Genomic DNA, 24,720 nt, shown 5'->3' on the forward strand with positions numbered 1-24,720 from the left:
TTGCTTGACGTAAGCGCAGAATTCAATGCTTCTGCAGAGCACTGAATCTTTTTCATTAAGCAAGTTCCCATCATGACTCGACTAGTCGAACCTCAAACCTAACTACGACACTTGTCGAGATAAAATACAGATTCTCAAGATTTGTGCCGCTATGTGCCGCAAAGGCAATATTAATTATGTTGCGAATGGGTGACTAGTGAATTTTACTACTCGACTAGTCGCACCTCAAACCTGACTACGACACTTGTCGAGATAAAATACGGATTCTCAAGATTTGTACCGCTATGTGCCGCAAGGGCAATATTAATTATGTTGCGAATGGGTGTGACTAGTGAAATTTACTACTCGACTAGTCGCACTTCAAACCTAACTACGACACTTGTCGAGATAAAGTACGGATTCTCAAGATTTGTGCCGCTATGCCGCAAGGGCAATATAAATTATGTTGCAAATATAAGCAACACAACTGGTTCACCAAACAGGTAGTCGGGACAAATTTTTAATTATGTTGCGAATGGGTGTGACTAGTGAAATTTACTACTCGACTAGTCGCACTTCAAACCTTACTATGACACTTGTGGAGATAAAGTACTGATTCTCAAGATTTGTGCCGCTATGCCGCAAGGGCAATATTAATTATGTTGCGAATAGTAGTAAGCAACACAACTGGTTCTCGGGACAAATTTTGTAGTCGATGTATTTGATTTTGTTCAGGGTTTTCTTTCATCGAAGTTGTGTTTTCAGTAAAGGCTAAAGCTTGAGAAGTTGAAACAGTGTGTAGAGCTATCGTTATAATTAAATCGCTGCTATATAATTGCTTCAAACGAACCAACCAGAAAGATAAAATTAACTCAGACGACGACATGTTAACTTTGGATAGAAAAAAGGGATTATGCATTGATAGGTGAATAAAGGCTCGGGCCTTATGTTTCGCATGGCCACGGCAGTTTAAAAACGAGTCACTACTTTTTTCCTCCCATTCTCATAAAATGCCTTAAAATGCGTAATGAGTAAAAACAAAATTGCTATGTAAAACTTATCAACTTTCCGAAAAGAAAGTACCAAACCTAAATAGCTCTTAATTATACAGCCAATTACACCAAAGATTCAACTTAAACACAAACATGTCTCTGTTTTGTAAAATCTAACTTTTCTGATCCAGCTTAAATTCAGAGATTCTCGCATTTATCTATCTCGCATTCTTCAGAGCCGTGTATTGGGAGAGTTGCGACACCAGTTTTCTTTGGCCACGTAGTTGCTGGACTACATTTTTCTTCCTAATGCAGCACAACCCAGTGGGCAGACTAGTATGGCACCCCGTATTCGTCCTTGGTTTCTTGCACACAAAAGTATTGCTTTTAATATTGCAAATCGTCGTAACTCTCCCCATGAGTGCGTTCGATAGCTTCCTTGTGTCGACCCCACGTTCCTCATCCGGGTGTGCCCCTGACAAGCGCCTAACGAACGATCACACTCGCCCTCTCGTGGTGAGGTCATGCACATCGGGACAGCCATAGGTGACCCGTTCCACAAGCAGGGGACGTGGGGGCTGACCCAGGTGAGCCCCTGGAATGACGTCAAAACACAACCTGCCTTTCTTGTACTATCGCTTCATCTACTATCGCTACTATCGCTTCACACAATGGTGTACAGGTTGTGATGAACCAGTCTACCTCCTACCTCCCGTCGACCTAGGGAAGCTTATCGAACGCTGCATCCAACGGCTCAGGCTTTCTTACTGCATGCCCGCCCTCTAGCGGTCGAGCCAAACCTAAACTAAACTCCTAAACTAAACTAGCGGTGGTCAAGCATATAGTTATAATAATGATATCAGAAGACTTTCTCCTTTAATTTGCTGAGATGAAGAGCAAGGAGCCATTCCAACTGCTTTACTCCATATGGTTTATGCTTCCCTACCATACATAATTCAAATCAATATCAGTTTAATTCAATATCATTCAATAAATTAAATTAAATTAAATTCATTCAGTAACATTAACATTTCAATGTAGTCGGCGACGTTCGCTGTGTTATTACCGTAGTCGCCGATATCGCAACATTACCTGAAGCTAGGTATAGACGATGTGACCTATGTTTAGATTTAAACCGCCCTCTGTTGACAAAACACTATATACGTCATGTTTCGCCGGGCAAAGAGTTGCGAGTCAATGGGTGCGTTCGTTTAGCTTCCCTGGGTCGACCCCGGTGTGTGGCGTTTATTTTCCAGAGCAAACGTGTGCAGATAATTACCCAAGTTCGTCCTGGAAAAAAAAAAACGCCACACACCGGGGTCGACCCAGGGAAGCTAAACGAACGCACCATACAGGGTGCGTTCGTTTAGCTCCCCTGGGTCGACCCCGGTGCGTGGTGTTTTTTTTTTTACCAGGACGAACGTGGGTAATTATCTGCACACACTCGTCCTGGGAAAAAAAAAATGCCACACACCGGGGTCGAATGAGAAAAGCTAAACGAACGCACCCATAGAAAGATTGCCCGGCGGTATGCGCGCGAATCATGTTATGGTTTTCGTGTGACGTCAGAGGTCCCATCGTCTATATTATGTAGAGTACCACACGATCACGCATCCAAGGCAGGCTATGTAGCGCCCTCTACCGGTGACTAACACAAACAAAAGCCTCGCCAAACAAAACTTTATACGACGTCGTTTCAATACTCTTTTTTCGAGTTCCTCGACCACGCAATACTTCCCTACTATTGTCAAGTTTCTCGAGAAAAAAAAAACAGCGTTTGAGAGCCTGTATTTATTGGGTTTGGCGCTCTCTGTTGAATTTGATTAGGCCTTTTTATAGACGGGTAGCTTGTCTATCAAGCTTTAAAGGGAAAGTACACCTTTGGTAATTGTCAAAGACCAGTCTTCTCGCTTGGTATATCCCATCATTTCCATAAAATAACAAGCTTGTGAAAATTTGTGCTCAATCGGTCATCGAAGTTGCGCGAATAATGATGAAATAAAAAACACCCTTGTTGAACGAATTTGTCTGCTTTCAGATAGGAATAAAATACTTCTAGCTAGAAGTATTTTACTATTAGTGAGAAATTACCTCTTTTTAAAAACTACATCATTCAGAGGGAGTCGTTTCCAACAGTGTTGTATACGTTACCAAGTTAGTTTTTAGGTTTATACTTATTTTGAGTAATTACCAAACATGTACCTTCCCTATAAATAGGAGGACTTTTAATTTTTGAACATTATCCACAAAAGTGTAAGCACGAAGAACATGTTGTTTGTTAGCTGTCCCGACATACCTCCCATGGGAAATCTTTCACATAGCACAATGCTTTTTACAACTGCCCAGCTTTATCATCGTGTTGCCGTTTTGTCTGAATAATTGTAATGCTTGATCGCATGATTGAACAAAACAAAAATAAGCAATATTTAAACAATAATTTGAAAAGTATACATTTTGTGTAACTGCCGCTTTGCATGGATGCTTGCTAATTATTATGTTTCGCCTGATAGAACTCAAAGAACAAAGTTTCATTTAAGTAATGGTTTTATAATTTTGTTTTTGTTTATTTTTTATTTTTTGCCGTTTTGCACGATTGCTTGTGACGGTTTATGTGCATGATTGAACTCAAAAACAGTACATTCAAAAAAAGGTTTTGAAAAGTAGTCATTTGTTTTGCCGTGTTGCAGTGAATGGTTGTATTGCTTTATAGCATGGTTGAACTATCAACAGAGTTACATTTTCTGTTTAAGAAATTGTTTTTAAAAGTAAACCTTTGTGTTACCGCGTTGCATTGAAAGCTTGTAATGATGTTGCATGAATTAACTCGAAAAAAAATAAACATTTATAATAATGGTTTTTGAAAAGTAAACATGTTTCTTGCTGTGTTGCAATGGTCTATTGCCTGATGAAAAAAAAACAAGTTTTTTAAAGGTAAACGTATATGTTTTGCCTTATTGCACGAATGCTTGCAATGACGTATTGCTCGATGGAACTCAAAAACAAAGTAATTATATAAATAATGGTTTTGAAACGTAAACGATTGTGTTGCCGTGTAGCAGTGAATGCTTGCAATGGATTATTACCCGATGGAACTCAAAAACAAGGTTATTATTTTTAAATAATGGTTTTGAAAAGTAAACATTGGTGTTGCCGCGTTGCAGTGAGTGCTTGCAATGGTTAATTGCATAATTGAACTAAAACACAAAGTTATTATTTAAATGAATAGTAAATAAATGTTGATTGATTCAAAAAAAAAAAAAAATGTCCTGCCGCGTTGAATGGATGCATGCTTATGTTTTTAGCTACAATAACAGAGTTACATTTCAATAGACGTTTTGAAAAAAAGAGTTAGCACTTATTTCGTTTTGCCGTGTCGCAGTGAATGCTTGCCATGGTAATCGCCCGAGAGAAAACAAATGGTTAACACTAAACAAAAAATGTTGTCTAGACAGTATTGTTCAAATAAACCGGGAAGCGCTTGTGGCTACACCATTGGTATTTTCACTAAACTTGGTTCCGTTTGTGCTGTCTGATACCTTTAAAGCCATTGGACCCTTTCGGTAAACAGTATTGTCCAAGGCCCACACTTCGTGTATCACAACTTCTATATCGAATAACAAACCTGTGAAAATTTAGGCTCAATCGGTCATCGGAGTCGGGAGAAAATAACGGGAAAACCCACCCTTGTATCCGCGCGTTTCGTCGTGTCATGACATGTGTTTAAAATAAATCCCTAATTCCCGTTTACGAGAATTGATATTGTTTTACTGTTTTCTAAAAAGTAAAGCATTTCATGGAATAATATTTCAAGAGAAGTCTTTCACCACTACCTGTTGTAAACCCTGTAAGTTATTTGTAGATCTGTGAACTTTGTTTTTTTCTGTACCGAAAGGGTCCAATGGCTTTAAGGCATAGATTACCGTTTGAGAAGGTTCGTTGTGCAGAGATTATTGAATCGCTGTACAAAATGGTGTTAGTTGTGGTGACAACATACTTGGATCTTTTCAACTTTATTATGCTATGGCCAGTACCTTGTAAAACAGTACTTGGTTCTAACTAACAGAGAGCTGCTAAGCACACAAACTTGCTAAGCATGAGATTTCTTCCTCGATAAAAACAGGATTACCAGCCTAATTTTCATTTGTTGCATAGAACTTGTATTCAGCTTTTGTTTGCTTATCCTGAAAATCACATGGAAATGTTGTTAGTAATCCTATTTTTTTTATCACGGACGACAGTTCATGCTAAGCAAATATGTGTGCTTAGCAGCTCTATGAAATTGGGGCCAGAGCTTTAGTTGAGCGGTAGACTGCTGTGTTTGACTCCACACTATACCCTATGGTGTTTCAAATATAGCTGAATCACAAAGTATTGTAACGGCTCAAAACGAACTGAGAAAGCTTTATGTTTGTTAAAGGCACCGGACACTTAGACCTGCCGTCGATTTCATCAACGGCAGTATTCTAACTTGGTGTGTCCACACATATTGCAATATAAAACAAGTCTGTACAAACTTGGACTTAGTCATCGGAGTTGAAAGAAAACAATAACATCAAAAATACCCCTAACACAATTGTGTGCTTGAAATATTGATATTTTAATGTTTTAGTGATCAATTACCCCTCTCTCCCAAACTATGTTACGTCGTAAACTGTCATCAACTCTCAATTGCTCGTTACCGAGTAAGTTGTTATGCGAACAGTTATTTTGAGTAATACCAATATGGTGAGTTTTGGGCCACACTGATTATTTTATCCACAAAGTAAAGTCTTTTTTGGATGGTAGGGATTAAGCAACTGCTAATTATTCTCACATACTTTGATTTAGGCGTTAAGACCATATAACAACAAATAATAATCGGTTTTTTTTTTTCGGATGGGGAGGGAAGGATTTTTGTTTCTATTTGTTTTCCTTTCAAACTAAACAGAAAGGTACAACAAGAAAACTGGCATGCAACTCCAGTATAACAATAATATGTTGCAGTTAAATTCCCTTTTGATGAAAAATCCATTTGGGATGGTAGGGAGTTTGCAACTGCTAATTATTTTCCCATACTTTGATGTAGGCGTTTGAGTGGGTGAACCTACATACAAAAACCTGGACGGGCAATGAAACTGTACACAAAGGTACAATAAGAAAACTAGATGGCAACTTCAGTAGCAATAATCTGTAAGAGTTAAATTCCGACAACAAAAGGCAAAACTTTGTAGCCCATCGGCAACGACTAACGCAAAGTTCGAGTGGATGTGACGGGTTTTATATTGCAAGGGGTTGTCGCGCTAGGTAATTGATGTACCATGGTCTACCAACCAACCGAAAATAACTTGTTTGTTTTTTTCCTTAAAAGCTTGGTGAGGGGACTAGGATTGTTATTTTAGTTGTGGAATTTATTTTAGAGTTTCGTTGTGTAGAAGTATTCTTGTAAAAGGACATTTTTTTGTTAAAAGGGTCAATTTATTTCCATCACGCAGCTTTCATCAAACCTTCCAACGAATGGAACGCATACAGTGTCAGTCATTTCTATGACGTTAGCCTCCAGACCTGATTAAAGTGAAAGTTATCATACGAATCTAAACTTAATTGTATTTTCTCCTTAACCATCCGATACTTAAAGGGAAGGTACGAGCGTGTGGAAATTACTCAACATGGACATTAACTTAAAAACTGGCTTGGTAACGAGCATTGGGGAGCTGTTGATATTATAAAACATTGTTAGAAACGACTCCCTCTGAAGTAACGTAATTTGTGAGCAAGTGGTAATTTCTCACTAAAATTATTAAAAGACTTCTAGCTAAAAGTCTGTTATTCCTATCTGAAAGCAGACAAGTTAGTCCAAAACAAGGGTGTTTTTTATTACATAGTTTTCGATGACCAATTAAACATAAATGTTCACAGGCTTGTTATTTTATGCTTATGATGGGAAACACCAAGTGAGAACACTGGTCTTTGACAATAACCAAATGTATACAGTGTCTAGGCGTATTTATGTAGATTGTAATATTCTACTTTTAAAATATCGTTTAATTACTCAAAATAATTGTTAGCATATCAACTTGGTAACAAGCCAGCAATGTAGAGCTGTTATGGTAGTATACAACACCGTACGAAACGGCTCCCTCTAAAGTGATGTAGTTTTTGAAAAAGAAGTAATTACTCACTAAAATATTGTAAATTATTTCGAGACCTCAGCTGAGATCACGTAATCAAGCATCTGAAAGCACACAACTTGTGCGAGCAAGGGTGATTTTTCTTCCATTGTTCTCTTGGAACTTTAACGACCAATAAAGCTCAAATTTTCACAGGTTTCTTAAGTTGGCATACTTTAAGATACACTTAGTGTGAGGACCGGTCTCTGATAATTCCCCGAAAAGTTTCCACTGCCGTTAACAACGATGAAGGCCTACACCAAATATTTTGGGATCGTGTATGTGGTTTTCCCCTTATTTCGTTTGGCAAACTAAACGCTGCGGAAACTTGGGTCAATTTTAATGGCCCAGTTTGCAGGAGAGGTGGTAAATAATGGATGGTAGTGCGTACGGCTCTGTAAGCCAAGCTTCTGTTGAAACTAAGCCTAATCTATATGGACTGTGAAGGGGGGGGGGGGGGGGGGGTAACCGTGCTTCGGCCAAATGAATATGAGGCAACGACCCCCTAACGACAAAGTAAATTGTAGCGCCCACACCTTGAAGTGGCCCTCAAGCCTTGTAAGTCTGGCAACTTGGATAACAAGTTTTGCTTTTTAAAGTGCAAACACGTTGTGAAGAGCTTCATTTTTAATTATTGATTCATACACTGAAAGCGGTTCCTTATGGATTCAAAAATTATGAGTGTTCCAAGAAAATGTTCTAAATTTGTCACAACTTAATAAGAGTGCACTTATTTGGGGGCATTAGGTGACTTGAGAAAAAACTACTTGCGACTTGACTTGACTTGAGGAAAAATATAATACTGCTCGTTTCTGCTTATAGCAAGCAAAAGATTGCATAAAGCAAAATTTTCTGCCACAGCAGCCCTACTCTCTTAATGTAAAAGAGTGAAAAGGCACTTTTTGAAGAGCCATATGAAGGACAACTCTTTTTCGAGTGGTCTTCCACTCTTCTCTTTTAGATTGAAGTTCGCATCTTTTTGAGTGATTTTGCACTCTGTCCTGGAGTGAAACCCCTCTAAAGAGTGAAATAACCACCACTCTTTTTAAAGAGCCATACGAGGGACAGCTCGAAATGTAAAGAGTGGTGTTTTTCACTCTTTTACATTTAGAGAGTACGAAATTGGGCCCAGTGCCTTAAAGTCTCATCTTTTTGTTTGCATGTGCCATGCTTTTATCCACCAATAGCTATTACTAGTTGATATTTGTTGTTTTTTCCTTTCAGTTTCTCACATCAAAATATTTTTGATAACTTCACATATTCAAGCAAAATGAACATATCTAACTATTTAAATACCTGCTTTTTCTTCATCGATGATTGACAAAAAGAATTGTGCTTTCAGATGCTTGATTTCGATCATGAGGTCTCGAAATCAGATTCAAATATTTAAGTGGAAAATTACCTAGTTCTCATAAACTACGCTTAGCTTCAGAGGAAGCCGTTTCTCACAATCTTTTAGACTATCGACAGCTCTCCGTTGCTCGCCACCAAGTACTGTTTATGCTAACAATTATTTTGAGTAAATACCAATAGTGTCCGGTGCCTGTAACTACCAGTAACGATTAGTATTTCAGTGTCTCAATCAAATCAACTGTTATAAATTCACAAACTTAAAAACAAAAAATCCATAACAATTTCAAACCATTTTTGTTTGCATCGATACTATACAAATGAATGAGTCATGCATCAATAATGCTATAACATGATTTGCTTAATTGCCCTTTAACATTTGTTGTTGACTGGAATTTGAAGCTTTGAAGGTGGATTTGGTTCCCCTTTACAAACCATTCAAAGCCATAAAAGTTGACAACTTCGCCTTGTCAAGTAAAATTCCACGCTCGGTTCTTTTGTTGACGTGGGCTTTCTGTATGTACTACTGCAGCTGCTATTGAAATGGTTTCAATTGTACTTTCTCCAAACCCGATTCACCTCACCTAATAGCAAGGCCGAATGAGGGTAGATCCACAATGGTATAAAAATACTTCAGGGTTCGTTTGTGATTTTTGTGTCAAGGTACTGCAGTTGTTTTCTAAGCTCTCGTCAGTTGAAGGAGTGTCAGGCTACAGTGCAGTTCAGATTTCAGAGTCCCAGTTGATCATCAGTTGAAACCTGTTCTCATATCTAAACATTTTAAGGTAAAGCTTTTCCTGATATTAAATATTGTTTGAAGCTTAGCATGGTGTTAATGAATATGAACCAAATATTTATGAATTATTAGCAATTTTGCGTTAGTACTGTTTGTTTTTGTTGTACATGAACAAATTCCATCTTTTGGTGATCGCGCCTTTGTTTCGGCTGCTCCAAAGTTTGAATGCACTACTCCTCTTTTTTTAACGGGGGATATACTCGCTTGGTTCCTTCAATGCTAAATTAAAGACCCACTTGTTAAAGACACTGGACACTATTGTTAATTGTCAAAGACCAGTCTTCTTACTTGGTGTATCTCAACATTATGCATACAATAAAACACTGTGAAAATTTGAGCTCAGTTGATCGTCGAAAGTGCGAGATAACTATGACATTAAAAAAAAAATTGTTTCACTCAAAATTTAATTCTGTGGTATCGAAATCATTAGTGTGGACAATTATTTTTTTCTCAAAAACTACGTTACTTCAGAGAGAGCCGTTTCTCACAATGTTTTATACTATCAACAGCTCTCCATTACTCGTTACCAAGTAAGTTGTTATGCTTACAATTATTTTGAGTATTAATTACCAATAGTGTACGCAGTGAATTTAAGTATTGTTTGAAGCTTTGCACCGTGTGGATAAATAGAAGAAAAACAACTAATAATTAGTAAACTTGCAGGTAAAACGTGCTAATCTCTTTTGTGGGAAAGTTGGCTCTGAAAAGAGCTGGTGTGGTATCGACGTTTAGAACAGTATACTATGCTTGCTCGCAAAATTACTATTCATATAGTTTCTTCGTATGTAGCTTTTTGTATGAATTAATTCAGTAAAATGATTGTTTGCATTGAATAATATGCCTTATTCTGAATCCGCCCGACGCCGTGTTGTATGTATCTCAACAAAACCGAGTAAACCTCTTCGCGTTGCTAACGCTTTGCATCAACTGTGGTTTATAGTTCATATTATAGTTCAATTTATTTCCACTCAATCATTAAAAAAAAAATATATATATAACATTACAGGAGAGAAACCTTAATAGATTAAGTGAGGGAGGTCTCCTAAAAGCCAGCTTGTTGGATGGAGCCCCCCCCCCCCCCTTCGAATCTGTGTATTATACATATTTTGATGAGAAAGAACAATTCAAGAATATACTAATATCTGAAGGCACGCAAACTAGTTTGGTTATCAAGTTATTATTATTATATTTTGCTTTATTTTGTGTTTTACTTTCCCGTCATAGGCGATCAACCGCAGCCCTATGGTCATGATGTCTCAAAATGTATCCATTTTGTGCCTAATTATTGTCTTTCGTGATCGTCCCCGCCGGTAGCACTGTTTTTGTTTTTTTCTCGAGATCGCCATCCTCAAGCATTTTCTTTTTTAATTTTGTTTAAGGATTTCCTTTTTTTTAATCGATTGGGAAGAAGAAAGGCACCAGGGCAGTTGTTGATGTACAGATAAAAGTCCCCCTTTTAAGTCCCCCCTTTTATTTTGGTGATTGCGCCTTTGGTTCGGTAGACTTGGCCTGTGAAGGTTTCAGTGATATTATCTGATACGTGCAGTGACAGGAGATTTCTGAGCCCAATCAGTACACTGCTGTCACGTCCGCTGTATAAGTTGACTGCGTGTCTCTACTAAGTGAAATGAATGTATTTCAAAGCCTTACAGCGTGACGTCAGATAGCCAGGCTAATCTTTCGGCTGCTCCAAAGTTGTGGAAAATACTACTTTTTTTTTCGTTTTTGTTTAATACGGGGGGTTGGTTTGCTGGGTTCATTCAATGCCAAATTAAAGACTTACATGTAAATGGCACTGGACACATTTGGTACTAATTTGTCAAAGACCAGTCTTCTCACTGTGTGTATCCCAACATAATATGCATCAAGTAACAGACCTGTGAACATTTGAGCTCAATGGGTCGTCGAAGCTGCGATGGACAAATTACAGACATGAAACCCTTGTTGTGTGCGTTCAGATGCTTGAATTCGAGACCTCAGCTGAGGTCTCGAATTCAATTAAATTTAAATAACCTATTTTTTTAATTGGGAACATACTTTTTTATAAAAAACTACATTACTTCAGACGGAGCCGTTTTTCGCAATGTGTTTTACTATCAACAGCTGTTCTCCTTGCTCGTTACCAAGTATGTGTTTATGCTAACAATCATTTCGAGTAATTACCAATAGTGTCCAGAGCCTTTAACGGAGGATTGTGTTTTGTAAAATATACTTGTACATATATAGTGATTTGTTCCACCATACATGGGGGAGGGTGTCCACTGTTATGATATTATTATTATTATATTTTTTTTTTTTTTTGCTGCGTTTGTATGGACTTTTCATTTGATCCATATATAAACCAGAGCTTCGTTTTATTTTGTATTACTTGTTAAGGCACTCAATATGAAGGGTCTTGTGTTCTTGACGGTTTTGTTGGTGATTGGCTGCGTTGCTGCGTACAGCGATTCTAAAGGTAAGTATTTCCAGACACTACAATTATGTATAATTTTAAATTAACAATTTGCTCAAATTCGAACTTGTTGCCGAAGGCTCAATTACATTGTAATGTACATACTAAGTAGGATTTAAAACTTAAGTAAGACAGAGTGAAAATATTTGGGTTAGTGTTTGTTCTGAAAAGAACCAATAGACAATTACGACCGTTACCCTCAGGCCGGCGGACCCAAGGAGGATTGGAACCTACCACCACCAGCGAGTGACTACAGTGATATTTTGTTCCCCGCTCCCTTTTTCCTTTTAACTTTCTCACCCGATTTTGCTCCATCCACTGCCTGTAACCATTTTGCAAACTAACCATGCTTTGATTATGTATTGCATTGTTTTCTGATCTCTGTGTTGTTTCTTCTAATCTAACATTCTATGCATCCTTGGCCCGACCAGGGTCACAGCTTTGTTATATACCTTTATCACGCTGTCACCATCTTGGTCGTGTTCCCTGTTTCATTGTTTAAATCAGTACCCGGGAACAAATCCACTAGAAAGAAATCAATGGGATTAAATGGGATTCAATAAGCCTTTTTGAGGTATGGCCAATGTGTTATGTGTACACTGTACGTATACACGAATTTACCCAAACCTTTTAGTGTTGTACCATTGTGTCCGCCATATCTCAAAAAGTCTTCTGGGATTGGTGTGGAATTGTGTACACAATCAATGGACTCCAATGGGATCAACAAGGGCAAACCCCTACTCATTTCGAAAAGTGTACTGGGTTCGTGGTACGTGCGTTACGCAACACACGGGACCAATGATTGTACGTCCCATCCGAAGGACGAAGCAATGGTTAAGTGTCTTGCTTAATGAAACAAGTGTCACGACTGTCTTCGAAACATATTAATATGATTCAACGGGATTAATTTGGGTTCAATGGAATCCCTGTGGATCCTATTGGATCTCATGAAAACAAATTGTATAGATAAGGTTCACGTTTGGTATTTACTCAAAGCAAATATTAACCTAAAAACTGACTTGGTTACGGGCATTGGAGAGCTGTTGATGGTGAAAAAACATTGTGAGAAATGGCTCCCTCTCAAACAACGCAGTTTTTGAGAAAGGGGTTGTTAATCACCTAAGTATTAAAGGACTTCTAGCTAGAAGTCTTTTATTCATATCACAATCACTATTTATTCAAAGCACACACAATCATCCAACAAATTAGGGTATTTTTTTCTTCATCATTTTCTTGCAACTTCGATGACCAATATTGAGCAAAAGTGTTCACAGGTTTGTTGTGTTATGCTTATGACATGTATGATGGGATGCACAAAGTGAGAACACTGGTCTTTGACAATTACCAAACGTGTACAGTGCCTTTAAATATATCCTACATGATGGTTGTGCTGGGAGAGTAGTTACCAAAAACAGTTTCCATGCTTTGGATGTGACGTTGCCGAGCGCGGTTAAGAGTGCCGAATTCAAACTCTGTCGCTTCTGACCAGCAGAGTGTGTGTTCGATCCCAAGTCGTGACACTTGTTTCCTTAAGCAAGACGCTTAACCATTGTTTCGTCCATTGGATGGGACATAAAGCCGTTGGTTTCATGTGTTGTGTAACGCATGTAAAAGAACCCAGTGCACCTTTCGAAAAGAGAATGGTTTCGCCCCGATGTTCCTGGCTAGATAAGCCTTACTCCAGGCAGTCAAATAATACTATTTGATCCGCAAGAGACTGCCGCTGTAAAAGCCCAGCTCTATACTGTGCGAAAAATGTGTGTACCGGTCACTACATCGCACTACACGACGCCCTCCGTACGCTATCCGCATGCGTCGGCCGTTATGCCGAGCGGCCTCCGCATGCGGATACTGGTACGAGTGCGGGTGAATTGTGCACAGTAGTCGCACAGTGGGCGTTGAGCGATTTGACAGGGTGTATACGGTTGGGTCGTGCGCTGTGATCACACACGCTATGCACAGTGTATACGGGTGGGTTTACGGAGTAAATAATGCGACTGCCTTGAGCAAGGCTAGACTAGATTGGTAGCATATTGCGCCACAGCAGCTTGTAAACCATTACAAATGCTGAGGATTGGGTCTCATAGTTCATACTTCGCCCCAATCTCCGGGCAAGTAAATACTTGCCGCTTTGTATCCCTTGGAAAAATCACAGCCTCATTCATACAGTTATTATTAGCTGTTCCGACCTACCGTCGGAACAGGTATTGTTTCTGTCGAGATTTTTATTTTTTTTCTTATTCTTTGTTTCTGCCTAAAACCTCTAGCAATTGCACACGTTTTTTTCTTTAAACCTAATCTCCTAGACCATAACTTCAAAAGAGTGAAATCATATACCAAATTGAAGCTTAGAACATAAGCTTTACTCTAAATGTAAACAAAATTAAAAATATTCATTAATTAGCCACGTAATCTTCATTTGAGTATAACTGGATGCAGTCGCTTCCATGTTATTGTTAAATATTCTCTTTGGTAAATGCCATACAGTATGTACCTATCATGAGTTGTGACTTCTTGAGATGAGTCTACGCGTTTGAACATAACTGGATGCAGTCACTTCCATGTTATTGTTAAACATTCTCTATGGTAAATGCAATTCAGTATGTACCTATCATGAGTTGTGACTTCTTGAGAGGAGTCTACTCAAGTCTCTTTTTCTTGTTTTTTACATACGTTCTGGACCACAGCGCAGTCTCTGTTTCTTCGTTTCCTAACCGAGTTCTGGACCATTATGCTTTGTACACGAAGGCTTAGGGTTTTCGTTTAACGAGCGTGCGTATATAAATAGGGGTTTTTGACGACGACGACATACCATGGTGTCCACAGAATTACACTAAACTTAAACAGTTTGAAGATAATGACAGTTGAAAGCTTCCCTTAAAATATTACTTGCTGTAGTGTTGTAGTTTTTGAGAAATGAGTGAAAAAATGTCAAGATTAGACTCCGAGGTGGCGTCCTCCGTGGACGAACGTGCGTAATTGAATAGGGGTTTTTGACGACGACGACGTCCTCATCAAAAACCCTTAAAGGCATCTAATACTACATTTCAACCCTACTTAATAGTTAAAGGCGTTAGCAGTTCATATTTAGTGACAATGTTCGCAAAGTCATGACACGAGAATTATTTCGCCGGATCATAATCCCCTCTGTTGATACAAATACATGTAAACCCTCGGATTGTGCTTTGGTCCCCATAGCCTAGTGGTCATCAGTCGCGCTAACTACGCTGATATCTTCGAGTTCGAATCTGCGCACGGGACCACTATTTTGTTTTATCCCCCAAAACTAAAAAAATATTTATTTTTGTAATATTTAAGTTAGATTCTTATCTTTATATCGATAGTGTTGCCTTTTCTTTTTCTCAATTGTTAGCCCAACATAACATGTGTGCATGCATGACACGATGATGTTTGAAAAACACAGTAAGCGGAAAATGGTGATCATAAGCGCAGGGTTTGGTGGTTAAGAGTTCTGTGAAATCAAATCGTACTAGATCAAACATCAAACCACCGACCCCAAAAAATGTTAAAAATCGTAATTAATTAACCACGTGACCCATATTTGCATATTTAATTGGGAAATCTTTGTAGCACCACATCTCAAGAAGTACACTGCCGTTTTTTAGACTGTTTGTAGTTAAAAACTCCTTGGGGATTGGAGATTAATTTTTAAAAAACCGTGACCTCAAGTTGAGCTCTACTTCCGGGTCAACCCAAAGTGTGGCAATATCGACTTTCAAACTGTTTTCAGTTAGAGACTCCTTGGGCATTGGAGAATAGCCTTAGGTTACCATGACCCCATGTCGACCTCCACTTCTGGGTTAACCGGAAGTGGCACCATAACTCATTCAGCATTTTCGTCTTTTTTTCAATGATAGACTCCTTGGTCATTTTAGCTCATAATCCAAGCAAAAGAACACGGAACAGCTTTGTGTTTGTTCACAAACACCTAATGTCTAGTTTACTGTGATCATTGATCATTATGCATTAAAAAAGCAAGCCTGTGGAAATTTTTGGCTTAATCCTTCGGGAGAAAAGTACTGCAAAACTACTTTAGTACCATACACCCAAACAGGCAAATTATTAGTGCACATACATTCCCTAAAGGCACTGTGGGTGACAAAACATAAAATACTATAAGTCTCGATTCGTTCTTCAGTGTGTATTCTTTTTGAAGAAGCCAGACACAGTAAAACCTTAGGTTTTTTGTCTGACCTCCCCATAACATTAACACGTTCCGATAAGTAGTTTCCCATTGTATTGTAGGCCTACGCATAATAGTTTGGAAATAAACCTGAAACCTGAAACCTTAAACACCCTGAAACGCGTATCAAAGTGATCCTTTTCAAGAGACCGTGGAAAGCTTAGGCTTATTGTCTGACCTCCTCATTATACTATTACTAATAAGTTCCCATAAGTAGTTTCCCTAAGAGTGCACTGGGTTTTTCGGAAATAAACCTTAAACCTTTGTATACACCCATATAGGGCGTATGGAAGTGCTCATTTTGGAGAGGTCATACATTGTACAAGCTTAGGCGTCCTGTCTGACCCCCCCCCCCCCCATACTATTATTAAGTTCCGATAAGTAGTTTCCCTAAGAGTGCACTGGGTTATTCGGAAATAAACCTTAAACCTTTGTATACACCCATATAGGGCGTATGGAAGTGCTCCTTTTGGAGAGGTCAATTGTACAAGCTTAGGCGTCTTGTCTGACCCCCCCCCCATACTATTATTAAGTTCCGATAAGTAGTTTCCCTAAGAGTGCACTGGGTTATTCGGAAATAAACCTTAAACCTTTGTATACACCCATATAGGGCGTATGGAAGTGCTCCTTTTGGAGAGGTCAATTGTACAAGCTTAGGCGTCTTGTCTGACCCCCCCCCATACTATTATTAAGTTCCGATAAGTAGTTTCCGTAAGAGTGCACTGGGTTATTCGGAAATAAACCTTAAACCTGTTTATACACCACTATAAGTCGTATCAAAGTGCTCCTTTTGAGGAGACCAGACCTTGTACAAGCTGAGGCTTATTGTCTGACCTCCCCATTACTATTACTTAGTTCCGATAATTAGTTTTCCCTTTAGTGCACTGCCTGGTATGGAAATAAACCTGAAACCTTACACCTATAGGGCGTATCGAAGCGCTCAATATTTTTCCTGCAAGGATTTTGCGGAGATACGTTTTGGAGTTTGAGACATAACCTTTTTAAGCACCGTGTATACAGTTTACAAGGTGCTGTGGCGCAACATGATACCGATCAGACCAGGAACACCGGGGAGAAACAATGTTTACCCATATTATACACCGATGTGTGTTGGCATTATACACCCAGTACTTGCAATATATTTATTGAACTTCAGGAGAGAAATAAAATAAAATACGTTGTATAATTATTATACATATTTCGCTTTACTGTAGATGATTTGACTCTGCGAGAGCTGCTCGTCAAGCTCAAGAGACATCTGGAGACCGAGGGTTAGTATACAATGGTTGCATGCAATATTAACCTAACCTTGTTTTTGATACCGTTTGTAGTCCAAGCTTTTGACCATAGAGCTTTCCGCAAATACCTATTGCCTAGCGCTAATTTTTGAATGAGGTGCATGCTGGTCTATTTAGCGGTGAAAGCTTGATCGCTAGCTAGACCAGCATGCACCTCATTCCACGTATAGTTTTGTTGTTCTTTGATTTGTTTTGTTTTTGGTTTTCACTGTCCCTATAACACCCAGGGTGGATACGTGTGCGTTAAGTCTTTATTAATGCGAGCATACTTACGATAAGGTCTATGACATCAATCCCCACTGACTGGCTGCGGTCGATTAGCTTCCCTGGGTCGACCCCGGTCTGCCCCAGGTGCGTTCGAATAGCTTTGACGTCGTTTCAGGGGCTCACCCGGGTCAGACCCCAGTGCCCTGCTTGTGAAGTGGGTCACTTGGAGGGTGACCCGAGGTGCATGACGTAAACAAGAGAGGGCGAGTGTGATCGTTCGATTAGCTCTTGTCAGCAGGGGCTCACCCGAGTGAGCACCGCTGGGTCGACCCAGGGAAGCTAATCAAACGCACCCACTGTGATTGAAGAATAACGAGTCTTATGTGTGAGAGCGCGCCCTCTTGTGGTTATTGGATAATGGATAGATACTTATAACAGAAGAGTCTTGAACCGAGGTCAGGGTTTAAGCAACCGATAAATCTACTTCGCGGTAGTAGAATAAAGAAAGACAACTGTCTAAGAACAAACTCTACTTGGCAAGCCAAATACATTGATACTTCACCATAAAATGTTGAAATTCATACATATATAGGGTTTAAGTGGTAAGAATAACACACTTTGCGTTTTGCTTCATTTGTAGAATATGCGGCGCAAGAGGAGCTTGAAGGTCGACACTTCGGGGAATACAGTAAGTATACTATACCTCTTGCATTTTCCTGTTTATTTTTGCGTTTATTTATTTATTGATTGATTTATTTTTTCTATCCAAACCTGTTCAAGCCTAGCCTTGGTGCAAGGCTGTTGGCGTAGCATGCCCCTGGCCCGATGCGGCACGGTTCGGTAACAACTGCACGCAGTGCATACACGAACACCGGATACATTGTGTATGTACATGTACATGTACAGTACACTATACAGCGAGAACAGTATAGCGTGGTCGTGAGTACGGTCGTGTCTTTCAACCTCGTACGCGTGGCTCAAGCTACTTAGAAACTCAGCACAAACATGTACAATGCAATGTTCCCGTACAGGGGCCAATTTCATAGAGCTGCTTAAACAACAAATTTGCTTTAGCACGAAAATAGCTGACTTATTTTACACATGTTAATGGCAAAAATGTCATGCCATATACATTGCTTGTGACTGGTATTTAGCTGTTGTTTACTTAGCATAACAATTGAGTGGAGTCTTGGCCGGTAACCTGATTTTACCAAGCAAGGTTTTTTTTTGCTTAAGCAAAATTTTTGTGCTTAAGCAGCTCTATGAAATTGAGCCCAGATGGTACATGTACATACGCTGTACCTGTCTGAGGTGCGCTGGCGGAATTCAGTAGGGACTCAGACTGTGCCAACACCTTCAAACACTCAATGCAGTCGTGTAAGAGGACCAACTTTACCTGAAAGATCTACTCACTCCATTCTACTAGAAACCTCCTCTCTGCTTACAAAGACACCCTTGTTATACCTAATATTGCCACACAGACATATTTTAATACGACTTCGAGACCTCAGAATTAGATCTTGTGGTCCCGAAATCGAGCATCTAAAAGCACACAACTTTGTGTTATCATGGGTGTTTGTTCTTCAATGATTATTTAGCAACTTCGACTACCAATTGAGTTCAAACTGTTCAAAGTTTTCTTTTTTCTGCATATCTGTTGAGATACACCAACTCATATGACTCGTATTTGTCATTAGGAGACTTTTGAGACGCTTGGTGGCAGCAGACTTACCAGGTAAAATCCATTGTTCTCGGTAATGTGCCCAGGCTTAGAACCACAAACAATGGAAACATACCTGGTAAGTCTGTTGCCACCTAGAGTTCCAAAGTCTCCCATTACCGAATGTGTCCAGCGCTTTCAGACCATGTGATCTTTCAACTCAGTGATATTGCAGTATTGGATTTTCCAGTGATGCAAAGACTCCGAACAGGATGAGTAATACTCATAACATGTCATTTTGATTCCTCTGAAGGGATTGTTCAACACACCAGTTGATTTGTTCAAATTTGAATATGTCATGCAATCACCACCACCATGTACTTTGAATGTCTGGCGATTGGCATTGTTGGTTACCAAGACCGTGTAACGTTTAAGTCCATACAGAAGCTCTACCATCAGGATGAGGTGGATCCGTTTGGTTCAAATTATAAGTGAACATTTGTGTCGATTTGAGCCGGGGGGTTTCCATTTTTACTCACCAAGATTTCAACTAAGTACAAGGGCACGACGCTTGGATGTTTAAAATTGTCACACGTGAAGGACTGGTCTACCAGCCATTTTGCAAAGAGCTCTCTCCAGTCTGTGCATCCCAATCATTCAATTTCCGGCTTCACCACCACGTAGCATAGAAGGCAGCACAATCCTCACCTCCTTCAACATCATTCGGTTCTCTAGTGTTCCAGTTTATGTAAGCAACCTCCACGCTACCCTCTCTGCACTTCCATCCCCCCCCCCACCTCTTGATCATTACAGTCGATCCATACTACCCCATCAGATAATTGCGCTGCAAACTCGTTTTCTTGATCAGAGCTTGGTACCGCCAGAACACAACCCAGGTTTTTACACTCGTCTCTAGCATCTGACCAGGTAAATTTCGTCTCAGTGATCTTGTAGCATGATATTCCCCAGTAATGCTGATCTTGAGATTCAACCACTCTAATGCAATAGCTATCTAACAATGCAGTGAACGTTACGAGGAGCACAATATTCACGTTGGCGCTACTGAACATGTTGTGTAAACAAAATCCCTGGCACCAGAGTACCAGTTCTACCAATAGATGGCTTTTCTCAAACCGTGGCAGTTAGTATGTATTTGATTCATTGAAGTTGACACACCAGAAGTTTTTCCCGGGTTGATGTTTCCGATAGTTCTATGCGGCTACATATTTGTCTTTGATGTTCGTATAGTTGCAGTTTTGACTTCTAGAAATCACGTGAAAGTTTAAAAATTTAGAAAAAAGTTGCTATCTTACGCAGGCTGTGTGTACTGTTGCCCTTTGCCGATCTGTTGTCCTGATACCAAACTGGGATCAACAAGTTCTGAAACAAGCTGTACAATAACTGATGAATAGCTGGACTGGCACTTACTAATGGACTTCAGCAACGATGAACGTCCAACGGCAGCTTACACGCCAGTATAACACAAAGCTACAGCTCTCCATACGATGATGTTCTTCGCAGAGAGACAAAGTCGACCCACCAAACGGTTGCATCGCAAGACGAGTTGTGGTATCTCCTGTTTCTGTTCAGCGACCACATTCGATCCTGACCTCGTCTGTTAAAATGCGCACACTTTGATTGGCTAGACTTATAATAAATCACGAATAAACATGAACACACTTTAAAACTAACAAAAATCAGAAGCGTTGGCAGCAACGGTTTCCGAACGTTGAACTTGGTACGACCTACTTTCCGTAGTGATAACATTGATCTGCTCGCGGTGTGATAATCAATGCAATTTCCACATTCTTGAAAGCACACCCAGAACAATTAAGATAATATTGGCCTCCGTTTTGCACTTCCCTGCGTACATGGTAACACACGCGCCACCCACATAAGACAAGGGGGCTCGATACTATATTTAGATTCCCAATACATGACGGGAATCATGTGACGTACTCCGTAACTCCTTAATGATTCCATCGATCTTATCATGGTGTGATTTTAAACATGCTTGAAAGCAGGCCCAGAGATATTAAGATCTTTAATGATGGCCTCCATTTGTACCTCACGACGCACACCCACACAAAACAAAGGAGCCTTTCGATCGATTCAACAAAGCCGATCAATCTTTGCTCTTTTTGAAATCGGCCCGGTTCGTTAGTAATTTTACGGCCAAAGACACGTCATCGAAGAGCGGAGAGCTCGTTTGGTGACAGATTGTGCACCTGTCTTTACCCGCAGGGATAATCTCACTCTACACATCAAACTAGCCACCATTATCTAAAGTTCTAAGAGTATTCTCAAAGCATTATGTTCAATGGATGTGTTAGGTGCTAATATGTGGAAGTGTCATGGCCGAGCGATGATTTCAAACTATGGTGTTTCTGATAAGCAGTGTGTGGGTTCGAGTCCCAGTCGCGACACTTGTGTCCTTCAAATGGGACGTAAAGCGGTTGGTCCGTTTTGATGCGTAACGCATGAAAAAGAACACAGTGCACTTAATATCGAAAAAAAAAGGGTTCGCCCGGTGTTCTTTTCTGTGGATGCTAAATGCGCCGTAGCACTCTGTGAATATAAGGTGCTACAAGTGGGTGTCATAATTCAAACTTTTACTAACCTCTCTTTAGGTTACAAATGTATATACTTAGCGCGCCTCCACTACATTTTAGTAGAAACGTGCGCTATATAAGACTTCAATTTTATAATATTATTATAATGCAGTTGTCATTAAAAAAAAAACTATCATTTCTTTTAGAACGATTTTCATGCTTGACTGGGCGTGTCGAATGCCCGCCGGACCGACCATATTGCCATGATGGTCCGGACGGAGTTGGGAGATGTTTTTCAGCTTAAAGGTAATTTTGTTTTGTCTGCATGTAGTTACATTAAACATCCGATGTCGCATTTTAAGGACTTTTGAACTACGCCACAGATCGGCGTCAAGAGCCTATACGTCAAATCCCGATTGTCAGTCACTTTAAAAGCAGTGGACACTAGTGGATATTACTCAAAATAAATATTATCATAACACCTGTCTTGTTTACGCGTAATGGGGGCAGGTTGGTCGTAATTGTTAAACATTGTGAGAAACGGCTCCCTCTGAAGTGGCATAGTTTTCGAGAAAGAAATAATTGTCCACGAATTCGATTTCAAGACCTCAGCTTTAGAATTTGAGGTCTCGAAATCAACCATCTGAAAGCACACAACTTCGTGTAACCAGGGTGCGACAAGGTTTTTTTTTTTTGTTTTATTAATATCTCACAACTTCGACTACCGGTTGGGCTCAAATGTTCACAGGTTTGTTACTGTGTGCATATGTTGAGACACACCAACTGTGAAAACTAGTCTTTGACAATTACCAACAATTTCTAGTATCTTTATCACAATTCGTAATAAAAGACAATTGGTTTAATCTTTTGACAACAGGTCCATGCGATAGAAGTGGAGCTGGGCTACTGAAACACTGAGTAATCATTGAAGCATTAACTCACGTTGTCATTGCGGTAAACATAAAGACAATAAATAGTCGAGAGTAGTCATAGTTATATATTAATTATCCCCCATGTCGCAAATCACCAATTAAAAGCAAACCGTATACTCTCCAGTTTGTGCACAATAGTTTACAACATTATTTGTCTTGATTCATGGGGTTGAACAGAGAATTGATCAGAGTGTGAGTCGAACCAACGACCTCCGGATTAGTGTGCCGGCGCTCTACCAACTGAGCTATCTACCCCTATGTTGGCGGTTCCCCTATTTTGTCAATATTTTTGTTCGGGGTGAGAGTATTTTTCTTCATGAAAAGCTGGTTTGGAGGACCACTCTCAGTGAGATTTCTGGCAACAATTTCAGCAAAACTTCACAAGTTGTATTTGTAAAGGGAAGTATTTGGAAAAAGGTTGAAACAAATGTCATTACTAAAGCAGCTTGAGTAATATACAAATCTACCAATTTGCTAATAACTTCGCTGATAAATGGTAACACTTTCTTCCGGTTCTTCAACATTTCTGTTAGTTAATACCTGGCCAAATTCAATAGGTCTGCTTAAACACAATAAGCTTAGCACAATAAATTCATGCTTACCAGAACAGGGATACACGACAAATACTTTGTCACATGTACGACTGTAGGAAGGAAGTTTAAGTTAATAAACTGAAGAATTTGCATTGAGTCTCAGTGTGTCAAATTTGATGTGTTTGTACAAGTATAGACGATGTGACCTATGTTTACATCCAAACCGCCCTCTGTTAACAAAACACGGTATAATGTTTCGACGAGATAAAAAAAAAGCGTAGCCATGGTAAGATTGCTTACGCTTTCTAGCTGGCTGCCAAAACACAAAGGTTTTGCCACGAATCGTGTTATGGTTTTCGAGTGCCGTCAGAGGTCACATCGTCTATAGGAAGGGCATTGAGCCTCGGGTGAGGTAATCTCACATTAGGGTGGAGCATTTTTACTATGGGACGGGGCGTTGGCACCAACAGGACCGAGGTAAAGCAATTTATAAACGGGTTGGGGCAATGTCAGAAAAGATTTTGTATTAGAACGGGGAGGGGCGCTTAAGGGAAAAGGGTTGGCGTTGTAAGAACGGGTGTGGCAGTAATTGAACAGGGCGGGGCAAGGTAATAATGGGGTGGGGCAATGTAGAACATCGGATGGGACAATGTAACAACGGGTGGAGCAATGTAAGAACAGGGTGGGGCAAGTTTGAAGGGGTTTGGGAAATTTCAGGATGGAGTGGGGCAATGACTCCCCTCGGCCCTCAAACTCGTCCCTCGGACTAAAACTCGTCCTTCAAACTTGATCCACGAACTTGACCTCCTGACTTCCTCGACCCTCAGACGTGACCCTAATACTCGGACCTCTGTCTCCCCACCTCGACCATATGGTTACCTCGACCATCTGGTTAATCCTCAGAATCGTACCTCGAGCTCAAACTCGTCCCTCAGAGTCAACTCTCGGACTCGACCCTCTGATTCCCCTCGACCCTCAAACTCGACCCTTAGACTCAGACTTGATCCAGCGTCTCGACCCTCTGACTCACATTGACCCTCAAACTCTACGACCCTCTAACTCGACCCTCGAGTCAGACTTGATCAAGGGTCTAGACCCTCTAACTCACACTCGACCCTCAGACTTGACCTTTAGACATGGACTCGACCCAGGGACTCGATCCTCTGATTCCAATTGACCCTCAAACTCGACTCTCGGACTCGACCCTCAAACTCAACCCTCGACCCTCTAACTCGACCCTCGAGTCAGACTTGATCCAGGAACTCGACCCTCTGACTCCCAGTGACCCACAGATACGCCCACGGACTCGGACTTTTCTCTCGGACTCAAATGATGTCCGTCTCTATTTTGTTTACTCTGCTATGATTTTTGTTTCCGAATTGTGTTGTTCCTATTTAACAAGAGTCAAGTAGCAAAAAAAAACAACAATAAAACAAGTCTGGCTGGTTGATTCAGTGATCCATATCCTGAAACCCAAAAGAAAAAGACTTGTTAAAGTATCTTTGATAAAAATATCGATCCTGACTGATGAACCTTTGTGGTACTCTGTAAAGCAGAGACCAAGGGGGAGCGACGGCACATGTTTAAAGGAACATTACAGAATTGTTTTTTGCTAACAA

At 40.0% G+C, this 24,720-nt stretch overlaps 1 protein-coding gene across 1 annotated transcript; it reads left to right on the top strand.

Annotated features, from left to right (window-relative positions):
* The first annotated feature begins 9,144 nt into the window (after positions 1 to 9,144).
* On the top strand, positions 9,145 to 23,258 carry LOC117299681. The gene is made up of 6 exons (XM_033783236.1): positions 9,145 to 9,252; positions 11,640 to 11,718; positions 17,134 to 17,190; positions 18,065 to 18,112; positions 21,843 to 21,942; positions 22,514 to 23,258. Exons 2-5 carry the CDS (start codon positions 11,649 to 11,651, stop codon positions 21,938 to 21,940), a joined length of 273 nt encoding a protein of 90 aa, XP_033639127.1. The 5' UTR covers positions 9,145 to 9,252; positions 11,640 to 11,648; the 3' UTR covers positions 21,941 to 21,942; positions 22,514 to 23,258.
* Positions 23,259 to 24,720: the final 1,462 nt, after the last annotated feature.

This window comes from Asterias rubens, chromosome 14, assembly GCF_902459465.1.
Source record: "Asterias rubens chromosome 14, eAstRub1.3, whole genome shotgun sequence".
Taxonomy (NCBI): Eukaryota; Metazoa; Echinodermata; class Asteroidea; order Forcipulatida; family Asteriidae; genus Asterias; species Asterias rubens.

Excerpts from the sequence above, each read along its gene's own strand:
- LOC117299681 (XM_033783236.1), top strand. The coding sequence starts at position 11,649 with ATGAAGGGTCTTGTGTTCTTGACGGTTTTGTTGGTGATTGGCTGCGTT. Across the intron at positions 17,191-18,064 it reads GAGACATCTGGAGACCGAGG|AATATGCGGCGCAAGAGGAG; the intron begins GTTAGTATACAA and ends CTTCATTTGTAG. Across the intron at positions 18,113-21,842 it reads TCGACACTTCGGGGAATACA|AACGATTTTCATGCTTGACT; the intron begins GTAAGTATACTA and ends CATTTCTTTTAG.